The sequence below is a fragment of the Uranotaenia lowii genome, chromosome 1 (assembly GCF_029784155.1).
Source record: "Uranotaenia lowii strain MFRU-FL chromosome 1, ASM2978415v1, whole genome shotgun sequence".
NCBI classification, from domain to species: domain Eukaryota; kingdom Metazoa; phylum Arthropoda; class Insecta; order Diptera; family Culicidae; genus Uranotaenia; species Uranotaenia lowii.
This window is the reverse complement of record NC_073691.1, coordinates 70,043,957-70,064,677: the sequence shown is the minus strand read 5'-3', so window position 1 is coordinate 70,064,677 and position 20,721 is coordinate 70,043,957. Positions and strand designations below refer to the sequence as shown.

The 20,721-nt window shown below is 36.6% G+C and overlaps 1 protein-coding gene across 1 annotated transcript in view; it reads right to left on the bottom strand.

Annotated features, from left to right (window-relative positions):
- LOC129740157 (uncharacterized) overlaps positions 1 to 20,721 on the bottom strand; it is a 341,832-nt gene that overhangs the window by 69,866 nt on the left and 251,245 nt on the right. Inside the window, exons 3-5 of the mRNA XM_055731769.1 lie at positions 2,590 to 2,804; positions 1,149 to 1,284; positions 470 to 1,080 (exon numbers count right to left, since the gene is read on the bottom strand). Of these exons, the coding sequence (XP_055587744.1) occupies positions 470 to 1,080; positions 1,149 to 1,284; positions 2,590 to 2,804 (962 nt within the window). The remainder of the gene's footprint in view (positions 1 to 469; positions 1,081 to 1,148; positions 1,285 to 2,589; positions 2,805 to 20,721) is intronic.

Genomic DNA, 20,721 nt, shown 5'->3' with positions numbered 1-20,721 from the left:
GTGAAACTTATAAACTTATCCAATGCAAAACTCTCTCAACGACTTAAGAAAAAGTTGAAAGAATGGTCATTCTAATGAAACAAAATTTGATGCCTGCTCACTGGTCGATGATTTCATCAGATCAATTTGACATTCGAGCGCCTTTTTTGTTATTTTCTTCTGTTTTCCACCCCTGGATTTGCCTGACCTAAATCTCGACGTTTCAATTCATTTGGCATCAAAATAAAAATTTAGATTTTGTGGATTTCCTTTGGTCCTCCCTAAAGTGATTTTTAAAATCTGAAGTTAATTTTTCACATTTTTTTCCAGTTGACACCAAATTTTGACGATTTATGCATTTTGTGTCATTTGGCATCAAAACTAAAATTCCAATTTTTCCGATTCTTTAGTGCCCCCTTTGGTAATTTTGGAGGGTCAAAAATCCGTAACTATGAGTACTTTTTATTCAAAGGAGGGTTTGCCGTCTTACCTTGATTTTTCCTGCAACGAAATGCTCATGGCCCAGCAGCAGCTTCAGCCGCGACACCGACTTTTCGTATCGGGCCACCGATTGACCCTTTTTGCCCGGCTTCGTCGTACCGGATAGAGTCGTGGTGATATTGTCCTGTGACACCACCGCCTCCCGGACGCTGGCATTCGTTGTAAGGGAAAGAGCCGTCGCCGAAGCAACGACTGCAGCCGCCAATGGCATCGTAAACTCTGCCTGCTGGTGATTTTGATGTTGATGTTGATGCGGCTGCTGCAACGAATTGCTGTCCATCGGAATCACCTTGGAGTCATCCTCCATTGATGACAGTGCATCAAACGACTTTGCTGGTGCGGAAGACTTTGCTGATTTCTTACTACTGCTGCCATCGCTACTGTTGCTGGCTCCACTACTGCTGGCAGTTCCATTCAAAGGAATTGTTATGAACTCAAGCCTGGATGGAGACTGAATCAGCCCCAGGGGCCTTTCGTTGATGAGCCACTCGAGTCGCACCGCTGGCAGTGATTCGTTTGATATGCACTCGACCTCCAGGAACTCATCGGCCCCGTAGTACGGTTTCATGTCCAGTATGACCGGGTCACCTTTTGGTAAATCTGAGGAATTGAAATAAAAAATCAATCAATTTTCGATGTAACTTTGATTTGATGTTCGTCACACCCACCTACAACATTTAAATCTCTAGTCACTATTTTTGTGTGAAATGAAGGTGCTGCTTCCGTAATTTCGCAGCTGTACTTTCCTGTTGTGTGTGGGCCGACGTTTTCCAGTATCACGTGGCTGGAGTTGGAGTGGTCAATCTGTGGATGAATATGAAATTAGGGTTAAGTAGATGAGATCAACGATAATACATTTGATTGGTAAAAAATTGCATTTATCACCAATGTCCTTTGAAAAATTATCGGTGGCAGAGAGGGGCAGTGCCATGAAATGTGGAGTACAAACTCCAGAGAGGGGCAGTTTCGTAAGTGGAAGTTAAAAAACTCCTTAGAGGAGTGATACCAAGCATAGGGAGGTACAAACCCCTGAATGTGGCAGTACCATGAAGGGAGAGGTGCAAACCTTTGAGAGGGGCAGTACCATGGAGTGAGATGTACAAACCCCTGAGAGGGGCAGTACCATGAAGAGGGAGATAAAAAACTCCTGAGAGGAGCAGTACCATGACTTAAGAAGTACAAACCCCAGAGAGAGGCAGTATCGTTAGTGAATGGCACGAACTGTTGAGAGTGGTAGTATCATGAAGAGGAAGAAACAAACCCCTGAGTGAGGCAGTATCATGGAGGAGAAGGTACAAACCCCTAAGAGGGGCAGTGCCATGGATTGAGAAGTAAAAGCCCCTGAGTAGGGAAGTACTATGAATGGGGAGGTAAAAATCCCTAAGAGGGGCAGTACCATGAAGTGACATGCACAAACCCCTCAGAGCGGCAGTACCATGAAGAGGGAGGTAAAAACTCATGAAAGGGGCAGTACCATAACGTGAAAAGAACAAACTCCTTAGCAGGGCAGTGCCATAAAGAGTGAAGTGCAAACCCCTAAGAGGGGCAGCACCATGCCATGAGAAGTACAAACCCCAGAGTGGTGCAGTTCCTAAGTGGAAGATACAATTTCCTGAAAGGTTCAGTTCCATGAAGAGGGAGATACAAACCCCTGAGTGGGGTAGTACAACGAAGGGAGAGGTACAAACCCCTGATACCTGGAAGGGCAGTACCCTGAAATGAGCAAAATGAACACGACGTTATAAAAAGAGTAGTAAAAAGTAGACTTTAAAAAAAAACAATTAAGTTTGAAGGTGTTAAAAAATAGATAGAAATATATGATGAATTATTAAGAACCTGGTGGAATGGACGGCCAAAAAATTAAAAAGGAAAGATAAAAATTGGAAACAGTTTGAAAAGTTAGAGAGTGCAAATCAAAATATGAAAAATATTAAAAAACAATGACGACACGATGTTTTGAACCCGTTTTCAAAATTCTTATTATCAAATACCTTTTTGAACAAATAAAATGTTTTAATCGCTTCCTATTTACCAACTTTTCAGTTGATTTACTCATAATTATGTTAAAAAATAGCATGAAGAAGACATACAACTGTCATGAAAACTTACATTTACAGTAACTCCAGCCTTGGGGAAGATTTTGATCGACGGTATCTCCTTGGAGGTGAACCGGAAGAACTCGTGCTTGCCCTTGTACCACTTGACCGAGTACAGGTCCTCGCCGGGGAGGTCGCACTCGCACACCAAGATGGCCGCACTTCCGACGGAAACCGCCGACGGGACCTTGATGAAGACCGACTCCAATCCATGCACGCTGTACGAAACTGTAAGCCGAGAGTGAAAATGAGAAAAGAATAGAAGAAAAAGGATCTCCCATTAGTGTGCTATCTTAAGGGACTTTTAAGTAGGCAATTTGTTTTAATGTTCAAGAACTTGTAACGGACAAACATTCCCCGGCGTTTTTCGGAGCCCGACGCCCTTATGGAAGAAAGAAAAGACAATCAGATTTAATTTACCATTTTACTCGAGCGACTGGAAGGCAGCCCGTGGTTTACTTTTTCCCGCGGGTAGTCAACCTTTTTTTTGCACTATACAAGCTTGCTTGCTCAAGTTTTTTTTTTGTTTCAAGGACCAACACATTAAATAAAAACCTTCATTAGAAATATACTTGATTTCAGCACGTTTTTCTCGTAAATTTCCCTTTTGTCCATGTTTAACGACATACTTTAAAAACTTTAAAAAGCTGTATTCGAAGAACAACTTGATTTCTATCAAAAATGATTTGGAATGAATGATTTTTTTTCAATTGATGTTTAAACCTTATTCGAGTTATTCTTTATTCAATTTACAATGTTTTAAAACAGATTCGACTTTGTGATAATAAACAGCTTCTCCCATGAAATTTAAAATTTTCTAAATCATGCAGCAATAAAAAAAAATTGCAATGGAGATTTATTATTCTGGACCTTGCTAAAGTGAGTTGTCGGAATCCGCTTTATAAGAATTCATATTTCACTTAAACATCCTGTTACAAATGGTTTGTTTACTTGGTTTCTGAAGCTTATGTTAAATAAATAAATAAATAAATTTTTTCACCGAGTAAATTAAAACTTGCACATTGTACAAAGTAGTAGCTTCAAAATGTAAGTGAGTCAGCTCAATCAAAGTTTTGGTTCTTAGGTCAAAGCACATTCCTTGATTGCTCTACAAAATAAAGTTTCCTTAAACAAACACTAATTTCACATATTTTTCAAAGACTACAAAATGATTCATATTACAAATGGTAATTCAAAGAAGCTGTCAGTCTCATGCTTAAATATTAAGAAAAATAATTCCAATTTTCATATAAACTAAAGCACCTTTAAGCGTCCCATTAGAGTTAATTAATCAAAAATTAACTGAAATTTGGCATGGGGTCTTTTTAAAAAAAAAAAAAAAAGACAAACACCGTCTTAGCCGATTTAAGCTTTACAGACTGAATAAATGACGTGGACAAATTAAAATTAACATTTAACACCCAGTACCAAGATGGGAATCGAACCCCTGCCATCAGTGGACCAGCGATTACCGTCTTACCACGCTAACCACTTGACCACCGAGACGTACGTCTCGACACTCGACACTCGACAGGCCAATGAATAATTAATAGCGGCTACCAAGATTTTCTACTTAGCATTCACTAAAATTTGCCAATTTGAATTTAATCAAAACATTATTTCAGCGGCGTTAGCAAATGGAAATTTTATCCGGGTTTGCCCAAATATTTCATACAAAATACAGAAACAGCCTGGCCGGCTCCGGTTGCAAAATGACCATATTTTGACGGACAAATGTACTTTTTTTTTAACTTCTTTAGCAAATCAAACAAAAAAATCAAATAGTGATGTAAAATTTAATTTATTTATGTCTACGAAACGAGATATTTTTGCAAGTATTCTAAAAACAATCATGAAAGGTTTTTTTCCCTTTTTTGTTTTTATTGAGTAATTTCTGGGTTTTGAAAAAACTTGCTCAATTATTGCCCAAATTTCATCAATATCGAAATCAAATGCCTGGATTTTATCAGGTTTATATAGAAAATTGTCCGGATTTGTCAGGCCAGAATAAGTGCGGCAAAAAATTCTGGCAACCTTAGTTTCTTTAATTAAATCTGTTAAGCTGGATATTCAATAAAACTGATAAAATACAAACATATCATTTTTTTTTATATTCGACTTTTATAAATTTTCTGTCTTCAAGGTTGATTTTTTTTAAATTTATTAAATTTTAAATTAAATTAAATTAAATTTATTAAACGACTCCAAATTGAAAATTTACAAAACATTTTTCAAATAGTTGAGTTTTTTGATCATTAATGGATAAAGACTTGCAATCTCAGAGAATTAACCTTTAGTAAAATTTTTGAGTAGGAATGTGTTGATAATAATCAGACATTCTTCACACCGTATTTTTTGTTTGTTTTGAATCATCATCATGCATAAATGGGGTAGGAAAGAATTCGCATATTTTAATTTGTTAAAATTTCAATGTCAAATATTTATAACATTATATGCGTTCGGAAAGATTTCTTATAAACAATTGATAAAGCTTGTAAAAGATATTGTCATTTCTTTTCTAAAGAGAATCTTTATTATGGAAATCAGAAAAAAATGGAAATGAGAATTGTGCTGCATTCAGGAATTCAGAGTTTATCCGTAGACATAAACAAAAAAGGATTTGAAGATTTTTTAATGGCATAGAAACATGCAATATGATTATTTAATTCTGACTTGCTTTACACATTTCAATTTTGGATGCAATCATACTAAAACAACAATTTATTGTCAAATAGTTTATTTCTAGTTTTTCCTCTGATATTCATTCTGAATTCAATGCATCACCGTTGTCTTTGTAGGACAATTAAATCTGAATTGAAAAATGATTTTTTTTATTTTGATTTCAACTGTTCCAATCTAACATAAATAATAATTTTCTTTTCTTATCATCTTTATACATAATTTGAAAAAATGGACTCCTATATTAAACACGAGTTTAATTTTTTATTAAAGGGGGGAGTAGGGTCTAACGGGTAATAAAAAACACAATTTTCACGATTTTTTTCTAGAGTTATCGTTCAAACAAATGTATTCTAATTTTTTGCATTATACAAAGCATTGTTAAAAGAACATTTAGTAATTTTTTCGTAGAAAAATATTGAAAAATGAGCCGGTGACGGAGCACTTTCGAGGATGCCTTTTAGAAAACAGGATTTGCGGTGGACACTGTATCTCAGCACAGAATCATCTGAAGTTAAAAAATCAGAGCAATGTATTTTTAATAGATGTTATTCTGGACCCCAACGTTTTTATTTAACTTAAAAAATTTTTTATGAAACTTTTGTGGCTGTTTGAAGTAAAAACTACGATTTTCACGATAAAATCCACCATTTTTTATCTGTAAAATCTTCCCAAAGTAAAAAAAAACAAAAAACGAAAAACGTTGGGGTTTGGTATTTTATATGTAGAAAATATGTTCCAAATTTGAAAATAATCGGATAAGTAGTTTTTAAATGACGATGTCCACGGACTTTAAAAATGTGCTTTCGAGAAAAACTCGTTTGAAGTTTCTGCTCTTGCTTTCTTGCAGTATTAGATAGGAGGAGATAAAGGCCTATAATTTCTACAGTTTTGCTTCAATTGACTTGAAAATTTGACACAACAGTCTTGAAATGTTTTACAATAAGAAAATAAAAAAAATAAAAAAAACCGATTTTTTGAAAGTGTTAGGCCCTACCCCCCCTTTAGAATATTAATTCACGGTTTCTTTAAAAATATTGATTTGAGTTGTAAGTCTCAAAGCTGACGAATGTTGTTCTGTTTTTTTTCTTAAATTTCAGAATCTTTACCTAAATCAAATTTTTAACCATTATTTTTTACCTTGATCCCGAATTAAAGTCTTCGATTGAATTTTCAAATCCTCACTGTGAATTTTAGTCATGAGTTCTAATTGTAGGTCGTCTGAGTTTTAATTTTTTTTGTGAATATTGGACAAAGTTTCTGCGGTTCATTTTGATTATTAATACTCCCGGTACATAAAAACTTTATAGCAAAAATGCCCTTTAAAAACCATTTGTAAATAGAAAAAAATTCTGAAATAACACTAAAGATTATGACATCGTTTATTTCAATTTTGTTTTTCAATATTGTCAAAGCTTTGCAACCTTTTATCTGTAATTTCCATTCTATCGTTAGCTCGAAATTTCAATCATCAATTCTCACGATAAATTTAAATCATCATTTCTGAATCATCATTTCACACACAGCAAAAATTGAATCGTTTAATTTTACATCGAAAGCGATGCAAATTATTGGACAAATTTACATCGTCATCTAAAATTACATCAGGGCTTGTAGAATCACAAGCCCTGGAAATATTGATTGATTGTGAATTCGCATCGATCGATGTATTGGAAAAATTTAATTTGACATCGAAATCCATTTTTATTTAAACGAGATGCCGCGGTTTAATGTAGCATTTTGTTTAAAATTTATGTCCATTTGAAAGAAGACAAAGGACGGAAAACAGAAAAAAGCGATTTATAAATTTTAAAAATTCCGAATTAATGAGGACTTAACTAAACTTAAACTTTATAGTTATTGTTTTGAAAAATTTATTTGCTATGTTTTGTTACAAAGTGTGTTTTTCAATTCAAAATCGATAAAATCGGAAATATTTTAATAAACGTCATTCAGAATTCGGTTAACAAGGCTCTCAGATCTAAAATTGAATCAAGCTTTTTAGGATTTGCTTGTGTGGATGGAAATTATGATAAAGTATTGTATACATAGAGTTGTGTTGTTGTTATATTATATAGTTGTATTATTTTACATATCCACAAACTAATCCTTTGAAAATCAATTATTGAACATTCCTGTATTCACCAGTTAATAACTTAATAAAACAAATCAACGTTTAACTAAACCTTATATTTTCTTCATTTATGATTCTAAAGCTTAGTTCTTTTAGAAATGGGACACTTTCATTTGCTAATAGCTCGTTAACTAGTTATTGGATATTGAAAATTTTGACAGCATTTTGTTGCCTGTAAAAAGTACTATTCGACCTATTTTTTTCAAAATTTAAAATTCACGCGTTTTTGAGATATGTACGATGCAAGAGAAAAAGAATAAAATAATTTTGCACAGTTTCCTTGAAAATACGTCATTATCAAATTGACAGCTGACAAAACCGTTGATTATTCAAAGAATTACTGAGTTTTTGTGGTGGATAAGTATGCAAACACTGTCAATAATGTCCACAAAGTTCAAATCAAGCATTGGAGAGAAGCACATGATCGGCAACAACGGTTAAGGATCATCAAGGAAGTCAAGTCTCATACCAGCATTTTTAATTTTCAATAAACGAAAAACTAAGGGTAGATCGCTGAAATGTCCAAAACAATTTTCTCCGATAAGCTGAAAGTGTTGCCTAGTGATGACTCATTGAAATCCAACCTCAAACGACCATTTTTTGATAGTTACAAAGCTCTTAAGCTGTAAAACCGATACCGAAAAAAAAAACGTTCAAAAACGTGGTCAAAAATAATCAAATTTGTTCATTTCGAAACAACTGTATCCACTAAAATGCTTCCAGTTTCCAGTTTCCAGAGAAGTATTGGACCAAAAAGTATCAGAAATTGAAGAAGGAGGGTGAAGCCACCTAAAATATAGATTTTACGAAGTATAAGTTGGAGAAACTGATCAATACCATGGCTGAAAAAAGTGTGCGCCGGCCAATGGGAGATACCAAGAATAAAGTAGAAATTTCTTTAACAAAAAACGGTAAATATTTTTTTTTCAAATTTTTTCATGAAAGATCATAACATTACCTTCTTTTTCTTCATAGAAAGTATTTCGTTCAAACGAATGGTTTTTTAGATACACGCATTCGTAACTGTCCCATTTCTAAAAGAACTAAGCTTTACATTCAAATGGCTTTGTTTATGAAATTTTTTTTCCGAAACACATTTAGAATTTTTCATTGACTATAATAAACTAGGTGTGTGTATTATGACAAAGATTGGCCGGCCGAATTCAGCATTGAACAAAATTATTAAGTCATATTCGAACAAAACGATTCATTTATTCAAATAACAGAGAAACGAAAATCTACTATAATGTGTTATGTAGTCAATTTGAATTAATCACCAAATATATTAAATGCATATCTATTAATGTTCATCTCATTTTAAAGTATCTATTTAATCAGTTCGAATTTATTTAGATATTTTAATTACAGAAATAATTGTGATTTATTAATGTTATATTTAAAAAAAAAAGTGTTTCTCTTAATTCATAAATTTGCGCTTCTGTCACAGTGTACAAACATTGAGGCAAACATTTACGATAATACACATATACAAGAAAAAGTTCAACTTAAGAAAATTATCGTCTGATATGAGACTTCTCTAACAGCCCTATTTATCATTCATTTATGCAATAATCAGCTTGCTTCCGGTGTCAAATTGCTTCACAGATCCGGTCATTGTTCTGTTCATTTTTTACTTACTTACTTAATGATCCCGCGCCGATCCTCCGGTGCATAGGGCCGTGGTAAAAGACCTCCACTGTTGACGATCCGGAGCCAGCGTCTTCACCTGGTCCCAGTCAAGATTCTCGTCGACAGTTCGGATTTCAGCGGCTAGGCTTCGCCGCCACGAGTTTCTGGGCCTGCCTCTTCTTCGATGACCTTCTGGATTCCAGTCAAGCGCCTCTCTGAAAATCTCGTTTTCATCTTTCCGCAGCGTGTGCCCAATCCATCTCCACTTACGTTCCCGAATCTCTATTTCTAGCGCCTTTTGATGACACCGGCGATGTAGTTCCTCATTCGAGATCCAGTTGCCAGGCCACCAAGCGCGGATGATGTTCCGCAGGCAGCGGTTTACAAATACTTGCAGTTTTCGCGTCGTCACCGCATATGTGCACCAAGTTTCGCACCCGTACAGCAATACGGATTTGACGTTTGAGTTGAAGATTCGGATTTTAGTTCGTTGAGAGATCTGGCGTGACCGCCAGATGTTTCGGAGACTCGCAAATGCAAATCGGGCCTTTCTGATCCGGGTTTCGATGTCTTTCCTGGTACCACCATCAGGCGTTATCTGGCTACCAAGATACTGGAAGCACTCCACTGTCTCAACCTGTTGTCCAGCTACCACGAAATTGGAACGATTTTCTGTGTTGATTTCCATCAACTTGGTCTTTCCGACATTGATTTTGAGACCTGCTGCCTTGGAGCTTTCGGTGAGGTCGTCGAGTTTGCTCTGCATGTCTTGTTGTGTTTGGGCGAGCAAAACAATATCGTCTGCCACGTCAAGGTCGTTCATTGCTCAATTGCTGAAGGATTTCACGGCAATCCTCGGTTTGGTCTAAAGTCAATCGATCCAGTCAAGATCTCATCAATTACGATGAAAAAAAGCAGCGGAGACAAAATACATACTTGTCTCACTTCAGCAGTTACCGGAATTGGTTCGGACAAGACACCATCGTGCAAGACCTTGCACGAAAATGCCTCGTATTGTGCTTTGATGAGATGGACTAGTTTCTCTGGGACCCCTCGTCGCCTTAGAGCCGCCCAGATGTTTCATGATTAAGTCGGTCGAATGCTTTTTCGAAATCAACGAACACCAGCAGAAGAGAGTCCTGGAATTCGTTGATTTGTTCCAGTATGATTCGTAGCGTTGTGATGTGGTCCACACATGATCGTCCGGATCGGAATCCAGCTTGTTGCCGTCGGAGTGTAGCGTCGATTTTCTCCTGGATCCTGTTCAGTATCACTTTGCAGAGTACTTTGAGGGTTGTACAGATCAACGTTATGCCTCGCCAGTTACCGCACTCTGTCAGGTCTCCTTTCTTCGGGACCTTTACGAGGATACCCTGCATCCAGTCGGCCGGGAATGTTGCAGTATCTCAGATGTCAGAGAAAAGACGGTGCAACATTTGTGCTGACAGGGCAGGGTCGGCTTTCAGCATTTCAGCAGGGATGCAATCGATCCCAGGTGCTTTGTTGGATTTCATGTTTTTGATTGCCGCTTCTATTTCAGCCAGCGAGGGCGCTTCCGAGTTGACGCCATTAATGCGACTTACTGTTGGCGCTTCGAGCTGCGGGTTTTGTTGGCCATCGCTATTCGTGACTCGGAAGAGTTGTTCGAAGTGCTCAGTCCATCGTTTGAGCTGATCTGTTCGATCGGTCAATAACTGACCTGCTCGGTCTTTTAGCGGCAGTCCTTGCACCACTGAGGCGGCGAGAAATGTCATAAAGTAATCGGATATCTCCATTGGCGGCGACTCTTTCTCCCTCTTCGGCTAGGGAGTTTGTCCAGGCTCTCTTGTCTCGTCTACAAGCTCGTTTAACTGCCTTTTCTAGCTCCGCATATCATAAGCGGGCGGCTGCTTTGGCTGACCCGGTACATGCCTGCTCAATTCCGACTTTCGCCTTTCTCCGATCATCGATCATCCTCCAAGTTTCATCCGACATCCATTCACTTCTTCTTCCACAAACTTTACCGAGAGTACCATGGCTCGTCGTGATAAAGGCATTCTTGATTCCACACCACTGTTCTTCGACTGTTCCGTCTGTCGGCAGCTCCGAGGCTCGGGATTCTAGCTGTTCAACGTATGCCCTTTTCACCTCTGGATTCTCCAACCGGCGGACGTCGTATCGACACGACACCCGACTTTCTCCTCGCGCCGTTGGACACGCCCAACTCTCAGTCGTATCTCGCCAAGGACGAGGTGATGGTCAGATGCAATGTCTGCGCTTCGCTTGTTGCGGACATCAAGAAGGCTCCTTCTCCATTTTCGGCTGATGCAGATGTGGTCAATTTGATTTTCTGTTCGGCCATCTCGGGATACCCAAGTGACCTTATGTGCTGGTCGATGGGGGAAGAGCGATCCACCGATCACCATGTTGTTATTGCCACAAAATTCTACAAACAGCTCTCCGTTTTCGCTCATCTGTCCTAGGCCATGGCGCCCCATGATGCGCTCAAGGTCTTGATTGTCGGAGCCAATCTTTGCGTTGAAGTCGCCCAAATGAATTTGAATGTCACCCTTCGAAATTCTCTCTACCACGCTGTTCAGTTGACTGTAAAACTGCTCTTTCTCCTGCAAATCGGCAACGTCAGTTGGCGCATAACACTGGACCATTGTAAGGTTTCTAACCCGTGTTCTAAATCTGGCTACGATTATTCTTTCGTTTATCGGTTCCCATCTAATGAGGGCCGCGTAGGCCTGCGGGCTTAACAGGAAACCAACTCCTCGTTCCCGAGTAGCATGTTCTCCTCGTATGCCAGAGTAAAGCTGGACTTGCCCGGATTGTGTCTTGTGTTCTCCAGTATTAGGCCAACGGACTTCGCTCAGTCCCAGAATTTCAAGCTTGAGGCGGCTAGCCTCTCTAGCAAGTTGTTCCAGTTTGCCTTGTTGGGCAAGGGTTAAAACATTCCAAGTTCCAATTCGTGTCCGTGTTTTCATGCTAAAAGTCGTCGCCAAAGTTCCAGATCGGTCATTTCTTTCGGATTCCGTAACAAGTTATGAATCGGGAGCAGTAGGTTGTTAGCCTAGAGTCCCTATCCCGCGATGGGGCTGCCATCTTGTTTTGTTCATATAATCAACAAATTTGCGCACACATTTTTCAAAACTTTTGTTTATTCCAATCGACGACAGTATTGATTGGTTTTTGTTTCTGCAACAAGCAATTTTTAGGATCGTTCTTTCCATGTTCTGAAATTCAAATATTAGAAGATATTAGTTAATATAAAAAGAGAAACATCAACTTAACATCGAAACTTACGAGTACGAACAAAAGTTATCAGCAGGTTCCGAACAGTTAAAATGCAGCTCGTTTCTCCTTATTGTATGGTGCAAGCGATGACCGATGATGATGCTCACTTAGTAATCCAAGAATAGTAAATAACGTAGGTATTAATTCCTTGTTTATAAGCCGGATCATTGAACTGCAGTGACTGAATAGTAGCTTTATAGTTCTGGAGGATCACAAACAGTTCCATTGGTAATTTATGCTTATGATTTCGATGAAAAAGATTTTTTTTACTTGCTTTCTTTTTTCCGGATTATGTCACAGCAGTGAGAGCTCTTGTATATTTGCAGGTAGGTACATGTCGACGAATTTGTTTGCGAGAAGGCTTGCGGTCGTATCATGCAAGCAAACACCCCAACAGGACGCTGAAACAAAACCTGGTTGCCAAAACCAGGGCAAGGAAGTTGTACGACAAAGTGTTGACCAAATATAACGAATGCGTTTTGATGGACGACGAAACTTACGTCAAAATGGATTTTGGACAATACCCGGTAACAAATTTTACCTAGCGAAGCGTAAAGAGAATGTTACGGGTAGATCCAAGTTTGTTTTCGCAGATAAATTTGCTCGTAAGTTGATGATTTGGCAAGGGATCTGTAGTTGTGGGAAGAAGACTAAGATTTTCATCACTGGGGACACAATGAATGGAAATGTTTACAAAGAGGAATGTCTCCAGAAGAGGGTTTTGCCATTCATTCGATCCCACAAAAGTCCGGTGAAGTTCTGTCCGGACCTGGCAAGCTGCCACTACAGCCGGTATGTCGTTAGGTGGTATAAGGAGAACAAGATCGATTTAGTTGAAAAAATATCAATCCACCAAACTGTCCAGAATTTCGTCCCGTCGAGAAATATTGGGTAATAGTTAAGGGCAAACTGAAGAAATGTGGCATAACCATGAAAAAACCCGCTCAAATGGAAAAGTGGTGGAACAAGATGGAGAATGAGGTTACCAACAGTACTGCGCAGATAATGATGGGTGGTATCACAAAAAAAGTTCGAAAATTCATCCTAAAAGCTGACGAATGATTTTTATGTTTTTTTCCTTAAAGTTCAATAAAAACCCTAAAAAATGACTTTTTTACTTTTGTTGTACGTTATTTCTTTGCGGAGAAATGATCTATTTTATCCGACCAGATTCTATGTGAAACAGTCTTTATTCATCAGAATTACGAAACCTTTGAATTGATTGTGAGTTTTCAAAGGTTTGTTTTGGTAAACAATATTCCAGACCAAACCTAAGCATCCAACCAAACAAATGCTCATCCCATAGAAAAGGTAAATTATTATTTGCAACAACCCAAACGCTGTTTGAAAATAATCCACCTGGCCCCCGAAAAAATATGCCTATTCACATGTTGGAGGAACAGAAAAACCCAAAATAGCAGATAAATAGAAGAAAAATCCTAAGGCACACAAGCCCCAAAACGGAGATGAAAGGAAAATCGCAAACGCAACAGCGTCAGATAAAAAGATTATACAAAAAGTAAGTGCTCATTTTCAGAAGCAAACAGCGAAAAAACCTGGACGTTTTTTTTTCTTCCTATTTTTTTTGTTTACATAGCGGCTCAAGCAAACGAAAATACCCTTCCACGAGAACCCGCACATGTCATGTACATAGGCGTGATGAAACAAGAGAAGAAAAGCTCAAGGAAAGCTCCTTCTTGAACGGCAAAACAAGAGCAACAACAATGGAAGGAAAAAAACGTCGGCCATAGGTAAGGACTTTGAAATTTGGGCCGCCTTTTCCAAGATTTGCCCCATCGTGTTTGCAAGGATTTGTTTGCGTCTGCAGGAGCTTAGACCGGCTGGGATCGGGAATTGGGGAGACACACGTGGTGAAGGTGAAAGACGCCAACTCCTCGTTATTTGAGAGATTCACATGATGAGGAGTGTCTGCGTTTGATGTCGAAGGTAGGAAAATAAACCGGTTCGTTCGAAGATAGAAAGACATACGAATCGAGTTGAGAGTGCGTCCTAGTAGAAGAAAAAGGATTATGTTCAGTCAGATGTAATTTTCCGCACTAGACACAGGGAAAAATATACTTGAAAAATTTAAGGTGAAGCAAGAATTGTGCCGGGAAAAAGTTACCTATTAATTTTTCAAAACTAAGAATTGTTAACGGTTCACATTCCATTATAAATTCATTATTATCGTTTGGCAAGAAACTCGCAAAAGCTTACCGATTTTTTTTAGTTATACTATGCTAATAATCACAACTATCACTTCTTGAAAAATGAAGTACGCCGAACTGCGAAAAATTAAATTATCGCAATTTAAATAATGTGTAATTTCTACCTGTTTACGCGTTTTCGACAAAATAATCTGAAAACGAATAAATTTTTCAATTAAATAATTCATTTGAGTCAATTTAAATCGAGTACTGTAGAACTTTGAGATATTGTATAGTAAACGGAGTCGATTTGAGGTCATTTTTAAATTTTTTGAACCCTAAGTTCTGAAACATTTTATTTTGTTTCAAAACTCATACATGATTTTTTGCGGAGATTTTAAGTAATGTTTACATGAATAAATTTGGACTATAAGGGTTTTATGGAAATTTGGATATTTGGTTTTGATAAATCATCCTCATTTATGTTTCTTCTGTGGAACCGAACCTGCGAATGGTTTTTGTGCCAAGTTATAAATTCTTTAAAAGGAATTTTTCTGCTGGAAAACTTTTTCGAAGACCGTAACTTCGTATCTTATTAGACGAAAAAGTTATGAGGTGTTGAATGTGGGCATGTCTTTTGGCATTGAAAAAAAAATTAATTGACATCAATGCTGATGCCTCGCGAAGTATTGCATGAAAAATACTCAGACAATACCTCGCTAGGCACCCAGCAGTGATGTCAATTGAATTTATTGTTTTTCAATGCCTAAAGACATGCCCACATTCGACACCTCACAACATTTTCGTCTAATAAGATACGAAGTTACGGTCTTGGAAAAAAGTGTTCAGTCAGCAGAAAAAATCCCTTTAAAGAATTCATTAGTTGGCACAACAACCATTTGCAGGCTAGGTTCCACAGAAAAGACAAAAATTAAGTTGATTTTAGTACAAAATATTAAATGTTTCCAAACATACTTTAAAGTACAAATTTACTCATGTAAATGTTACATAAAATTTATGAAAAAAATCATGGACGATTTTTGAACCAAAACGAAGCTTTTTAGGCCCTTAGGGTGTGAGAAATTAAAAAAGGACTCCCAATCGATTCAGTTATTGTACAGCTGAAAACGGAAATATTTGAGAAAAATTGGCAAATGCTCTCGCCAAGATCTTGATGATCACATAGGGGTAGATTTTCAAATAATGTTGAGTTAAAAGTTAAGTTAAGAGAAAACTAAACAGCCTACCCTTTTTGTGCCGTAATGACGCATAAAAAATGTTTCAGCATCGCTAAAACAACTCGTTCGTGTTCAGAAATTATGATACCCATGTCCGAAAGAACGGAGAGGGGAGAGGGTTTGGGGGTTAAAGCCCGCCCACGAAGGTCCGAAAATGCCAAGTGAAATATTTATTACTGAACAAAAAATTTGAATTTTCCAATAAAAACTGGAAACTACTTAAATTATTCAACAGTAACAAAAGTCTAACAATCCCGACTCCAAAATCTCGAAATCTTATTCCAGGAACACAATTCTGCAACAGTTTTTCAAAAAAATCTCACTTGTAGAAGATAATAATTGAAGCTGGGTCATTCGGCCGAACGTCATTTGGCCGATGGACGTTAGGCGGAGTGAGCTATCTGGCCGAAAAGGGTTATTCGACCAACAGTCATGCAGCCGAAGGCTGTTTGGCCGAAAGGACGCATTGCCGAAAGGATGATCGGCCGAATGGTTACTAGGCCGAATAGTCATTAGGTCGAATGGTCATGAGGCCGAAAGGTCTCAAGGCCAAAACATCGTAAGGCCGAATAGTTATTTGGGCGAATGGTCATTAGGCCGAATGACCATTAAGCCAAATGGTCGAAAGGTCGAATGTATGCCAGACCGATAAGACATATTAACGCGTGTATGCATGTTGGTCCATTCGGTCTTACGACTATTTGGGCCGACGACCCTTCGGCCTAATGACCGTTCGGCCTAATGGCATTTCGGCCTAACATCCATTCGGCCTCACAATCTTTTGGCCTTACGACCATTCGGCCTGATGACCATCCGGCCTAACATCCATTCGGCCAAATATCCTTCGGCCTATTGTCCCATTCGGCCTATTGTCCTATTCGGCTGAACATCCGTCGGCCTTTTAACCCATTCGGCCTAACATCTTTCGGCCCATCGGCCTTCGGCCGAATGTCCGAGCCTTCATCGAGTTTTAAATATTGAATCCCAATGATGATTGAATAAAGCTTACCAGCTTGTTCGGATTTTGACCAGATTTCACTCTATTTGCAAAATCATACGAAAGTTTCAATTGAGTTTATAGAATTTTGCATCTTGTGTCCGAATCATTGTTTTTAGAAAATTTCATGAAAAAACATAAACGATTTTTCGGAATCCTGATTCTTCTGATGATTTTGAATCGGCTGCTGTGTTCCGATAAAATTTAAAACTGTTTTCCATGTGATTTTTTTCTTGATTTGATTTTCAAATTTTTCCTGCATATTGAACGTATTTTTGGAAGAATTTTGAAACAATAAACTCTTATTTCGCAAGGTTTTAGGTTAAAATTTCCAGGACTTGACCAGACTTAACCTTTTTTTTGCGAATAAATATCTAATAAGTATCCTTTTTATTGTTCTTGATTTTTCCATTTTTCATTTTTTTTTCCATGGATTCAACCATTTTTATGATTTTGATCTGAAATTTTTGTCCTGAATAAATATTAAGAGTTGAAACAAAAGAATGTTTCAAGAAGCCAGAAATGAATTATGTGAAACAATTTCTTCATTCACAATTTTATTTACATTTTTCCAGTTCAATAACGAATAAATAATTGAAAAAATCATATTAAAAACCATAAATTTAGAATCAAATTAAAAAATTTTGGTCGAGGGTTCTGATACAAATTTCGCTTTTTGGTTTCTTAGTAATAATTTATTATCTGGAATTTAGATTCAGGTTTTGAATTTTGGTCTTAAATACAGAATTAAGACTTAGAACTAAAATCCAAGGTTTGTATTCAGATTAGTCTCAAATTCAAGTTTTATGATCAAATTTAAAATATCGATGTTAAAATGTAATAAGGCGGCATCCATAAATTACGTAACGCAAAAAATGCACTTTTTTAATCCCCTTCCCCCCGTATGTCACAGATCGTAACATTTCGACGTACCCCCCTATGAAAATTACGTAACGTGGATAATAACCCCCCCCCCCCCCAGGTTTTCGTTTACTGATTTCTTGAGGTAAAAAAAAGATTTTAACATAATTTTTTTAATGTTCTTCAAAACGGAATAAATATCTATCCAAATCGCTTCTTAGTACTTATTGATGATAACTCATAGATAAAATATATTGATTGTCTTATTGCGAGTTGCTCTGTGCTTGTTAACTGATGATCTACCTTGTTTACTTTATTTTGTTCATACTCCTGCAGAACTTTTTATGCAAAATATACTCAACTTAGTAATATTCGTCGGAATAATCAAAATTGCATTTTTTATACCAATTGAGAAAAATTGTAAAATTTTCGTCTTATGGTTGAATTGAGTTTTTGGGGGTAAATTTACAAATATTCGGTTTTCCGCCAGATATTTTACGTATATTCAATACACTTTTTAAGGAGTCTATCTCAGAGTCTTTAAAAAGGAAAGGTTTCAAACAAGTTGCAATTATGTTGTAGCTTACAAATTTTAAGCTGATTTTGGTTTGCATATCATTCTGCAAAAATTGCATGACTTAAAAATAGTAGCGATAAAACTGAAATTTTTAAGGAAAATCGTTACGTAACGATGAGCATACCTCCCCTCCTCCCCTATGTCACAAGTTGTAACACTTGAGCTTACCCCCCCCCCCCCCTAAGAACGTTACGTAATTTATGGATGTCCCCTAAAGGACTCAAATTGGAGGAGGTTGCAGTTTCTTTACTTTAATTCTTGATTACAAATTTTTATGATTTTTTATTCATTAAATTCACAATAGAAACACAAACCTGGTGAAAATCATATATTAAAAATAAGATTTGGATTTACTTCAAAAATTTGTTTTTTGGAAAATCTATATTTCAATTTAAAAAACTTTAATTACAGGGTTTTAATTAAAGAATATAAAATAATCAAAGATAATATTTGCACTTGCTTTTATCCTTTGGTGAAAATTCAGCCGGAAATGTTATTTATCAATAATTACATTTATTGTAGATCCTTCAAAATCGAAGGTTCAAACTAAGTTTTAGATTATAATCGCGTTGCAAGAGTCGAAAATGAACCTCATTCGAAACGTGAACCTTATATACTTTACTTTCTTAATATTTGATACATTTTCACCCTTGCTTAAAATGGCCATGCTTATGGTTCAAAAGATTTTGCTTGCTGAAGTAAGTGAGTGAAAAAAGTTTTTTTCCTAAATGAACTCCTGTTTATTTCTTGTTTCGATAATCATCGTTTCTACAGCATTGCGCCACTCGCTACTTTTATCAAGAATGCAGTTGGCGTACCAGTTAATGAAAAACCTATCTGTAACAACTATGAACGATGTTTACTCTTGGGTCGAACTCACGGATGTCAGCTCAGGAGGCAACTGATTTACTAACTGAGCTATATCACAAGTCCCATATTTTTGAAGGCTTCGTGAAATTTTTTTTGGCTAATTCAAGGTCTGTAAATTCGATAGGGTCAACTACTATTGTATGATTGATTTTAGGCATTCAACTATAAAAATAGTCGATTAAACTACAAACTTCTAATTGACCTTACGCAATAAACTATGAATATGATAAATTCAACTGTAGTGGTATCTTTGATTAAGCTGTAAATATGATAAATTCAACTTCAATTGTATAATTGATTTTAGGCATTCAACAATGAATATAATAGATTAAACTATAAATTTCTGATTTACCTCTCACATTGAAATATAAAAAGCATAGATTCAACTATAAATTTCTGTTTTTTGCAACTAAAAATATGATTCATTCAACTATAGGGGAGAATGAGGATACTTGATCCCTGGGGATACTTGATCCCTTAGCTATATCTCGAAACTGGAATGTCTAACAAAGATCAAATGTTCTAGAAAAATGTGCCAAAATAAGCAAAATAACAATGCTTGTAGTTTAAAAAATTTTAACAAAATAATTGTTTGAGTAATTGAGCTTTGTTTGAAAAATTTCTCAAAATGTAACTTGAAGATCTTTTTTCATCCCTTTGAAATGTTCCTTACATGGGAAAATTATGAAAAAAATATTTGTTCCAATGTATCAATCGTTCGAGCGTTAAATGAACTTCATAATGCCATATTTTCAAAGTAATGGAAAATTCTCTGATTTTTTCAGAAAAAGTTTTCTAAAATGTTGATTATGGGTACAATTGATCCCCTAGAATCGGGTACAATTGATCCCCCTTCCAAACGGCATATTCTTCTTCTGAATTGATCGTTATGACAGCTGATTACGCAATTACTAATATTTATCCAAAAACTAATATTTATCAAACAATTGTCTGAAGAAAAGAGCAAAAATATTTAATTTTCTCTTAGTTATCAAAAATAGCGCCTTTAAGTATGCAATGTTAATAGCGTTGAGACAAAGTTATAGAATATCTATTCTTCTTTTGTCTGCTATAAATTGTGAAATGAGAACAAACATGACCAAAATAGTCAAAAAACATTCTATCTTGGGGTTTTGTTTGATTTTTATACAACGATTAAGGCTTCCTGAATAAAAGATCAAGTCTCCTTCAATAGGGGATCAAGTCTCCCCTAACTTCAGAAAAATCGCAATTTTTTTACTATCACGAAAATGCTTCTAGTTCATCAACGGGTTCAAGTATCGTTCTAATTTTTGGAGCATAGAAACTTGAAGTTACAAGCTGTAAGAAAATGTCCAAGATGGCGAGTTGCTAATTTTTTCCAAAAAGATATGGTGAAAATAAGAAAAGGGGATCAAGTATCCCCACTCTCCCCTACTGGTATGATTGATTATAAGCATTGAACTTGACTGCTTTTCTCCACGTTTCAAAGGACCAAGTAACCTTAACTACTCAAACCCCTGTTTTGTACAAGTTTAATCTTTACCAGCAAACACAGATCCCCATTACAAGATCAACTTTCTTAAATGAACGCCAACAATGCATACAATAAATTAGACTACATTTTTATGATTGATTTTATGATACTCGACCTTCCTTTACGTGTTCCTGGCAGTATCTGTAAGTCAGTAAGGTCGGAATAACTACCTATAGATAGATTGATGTCATGATATTGATTGAATTCCCCCCACTTGG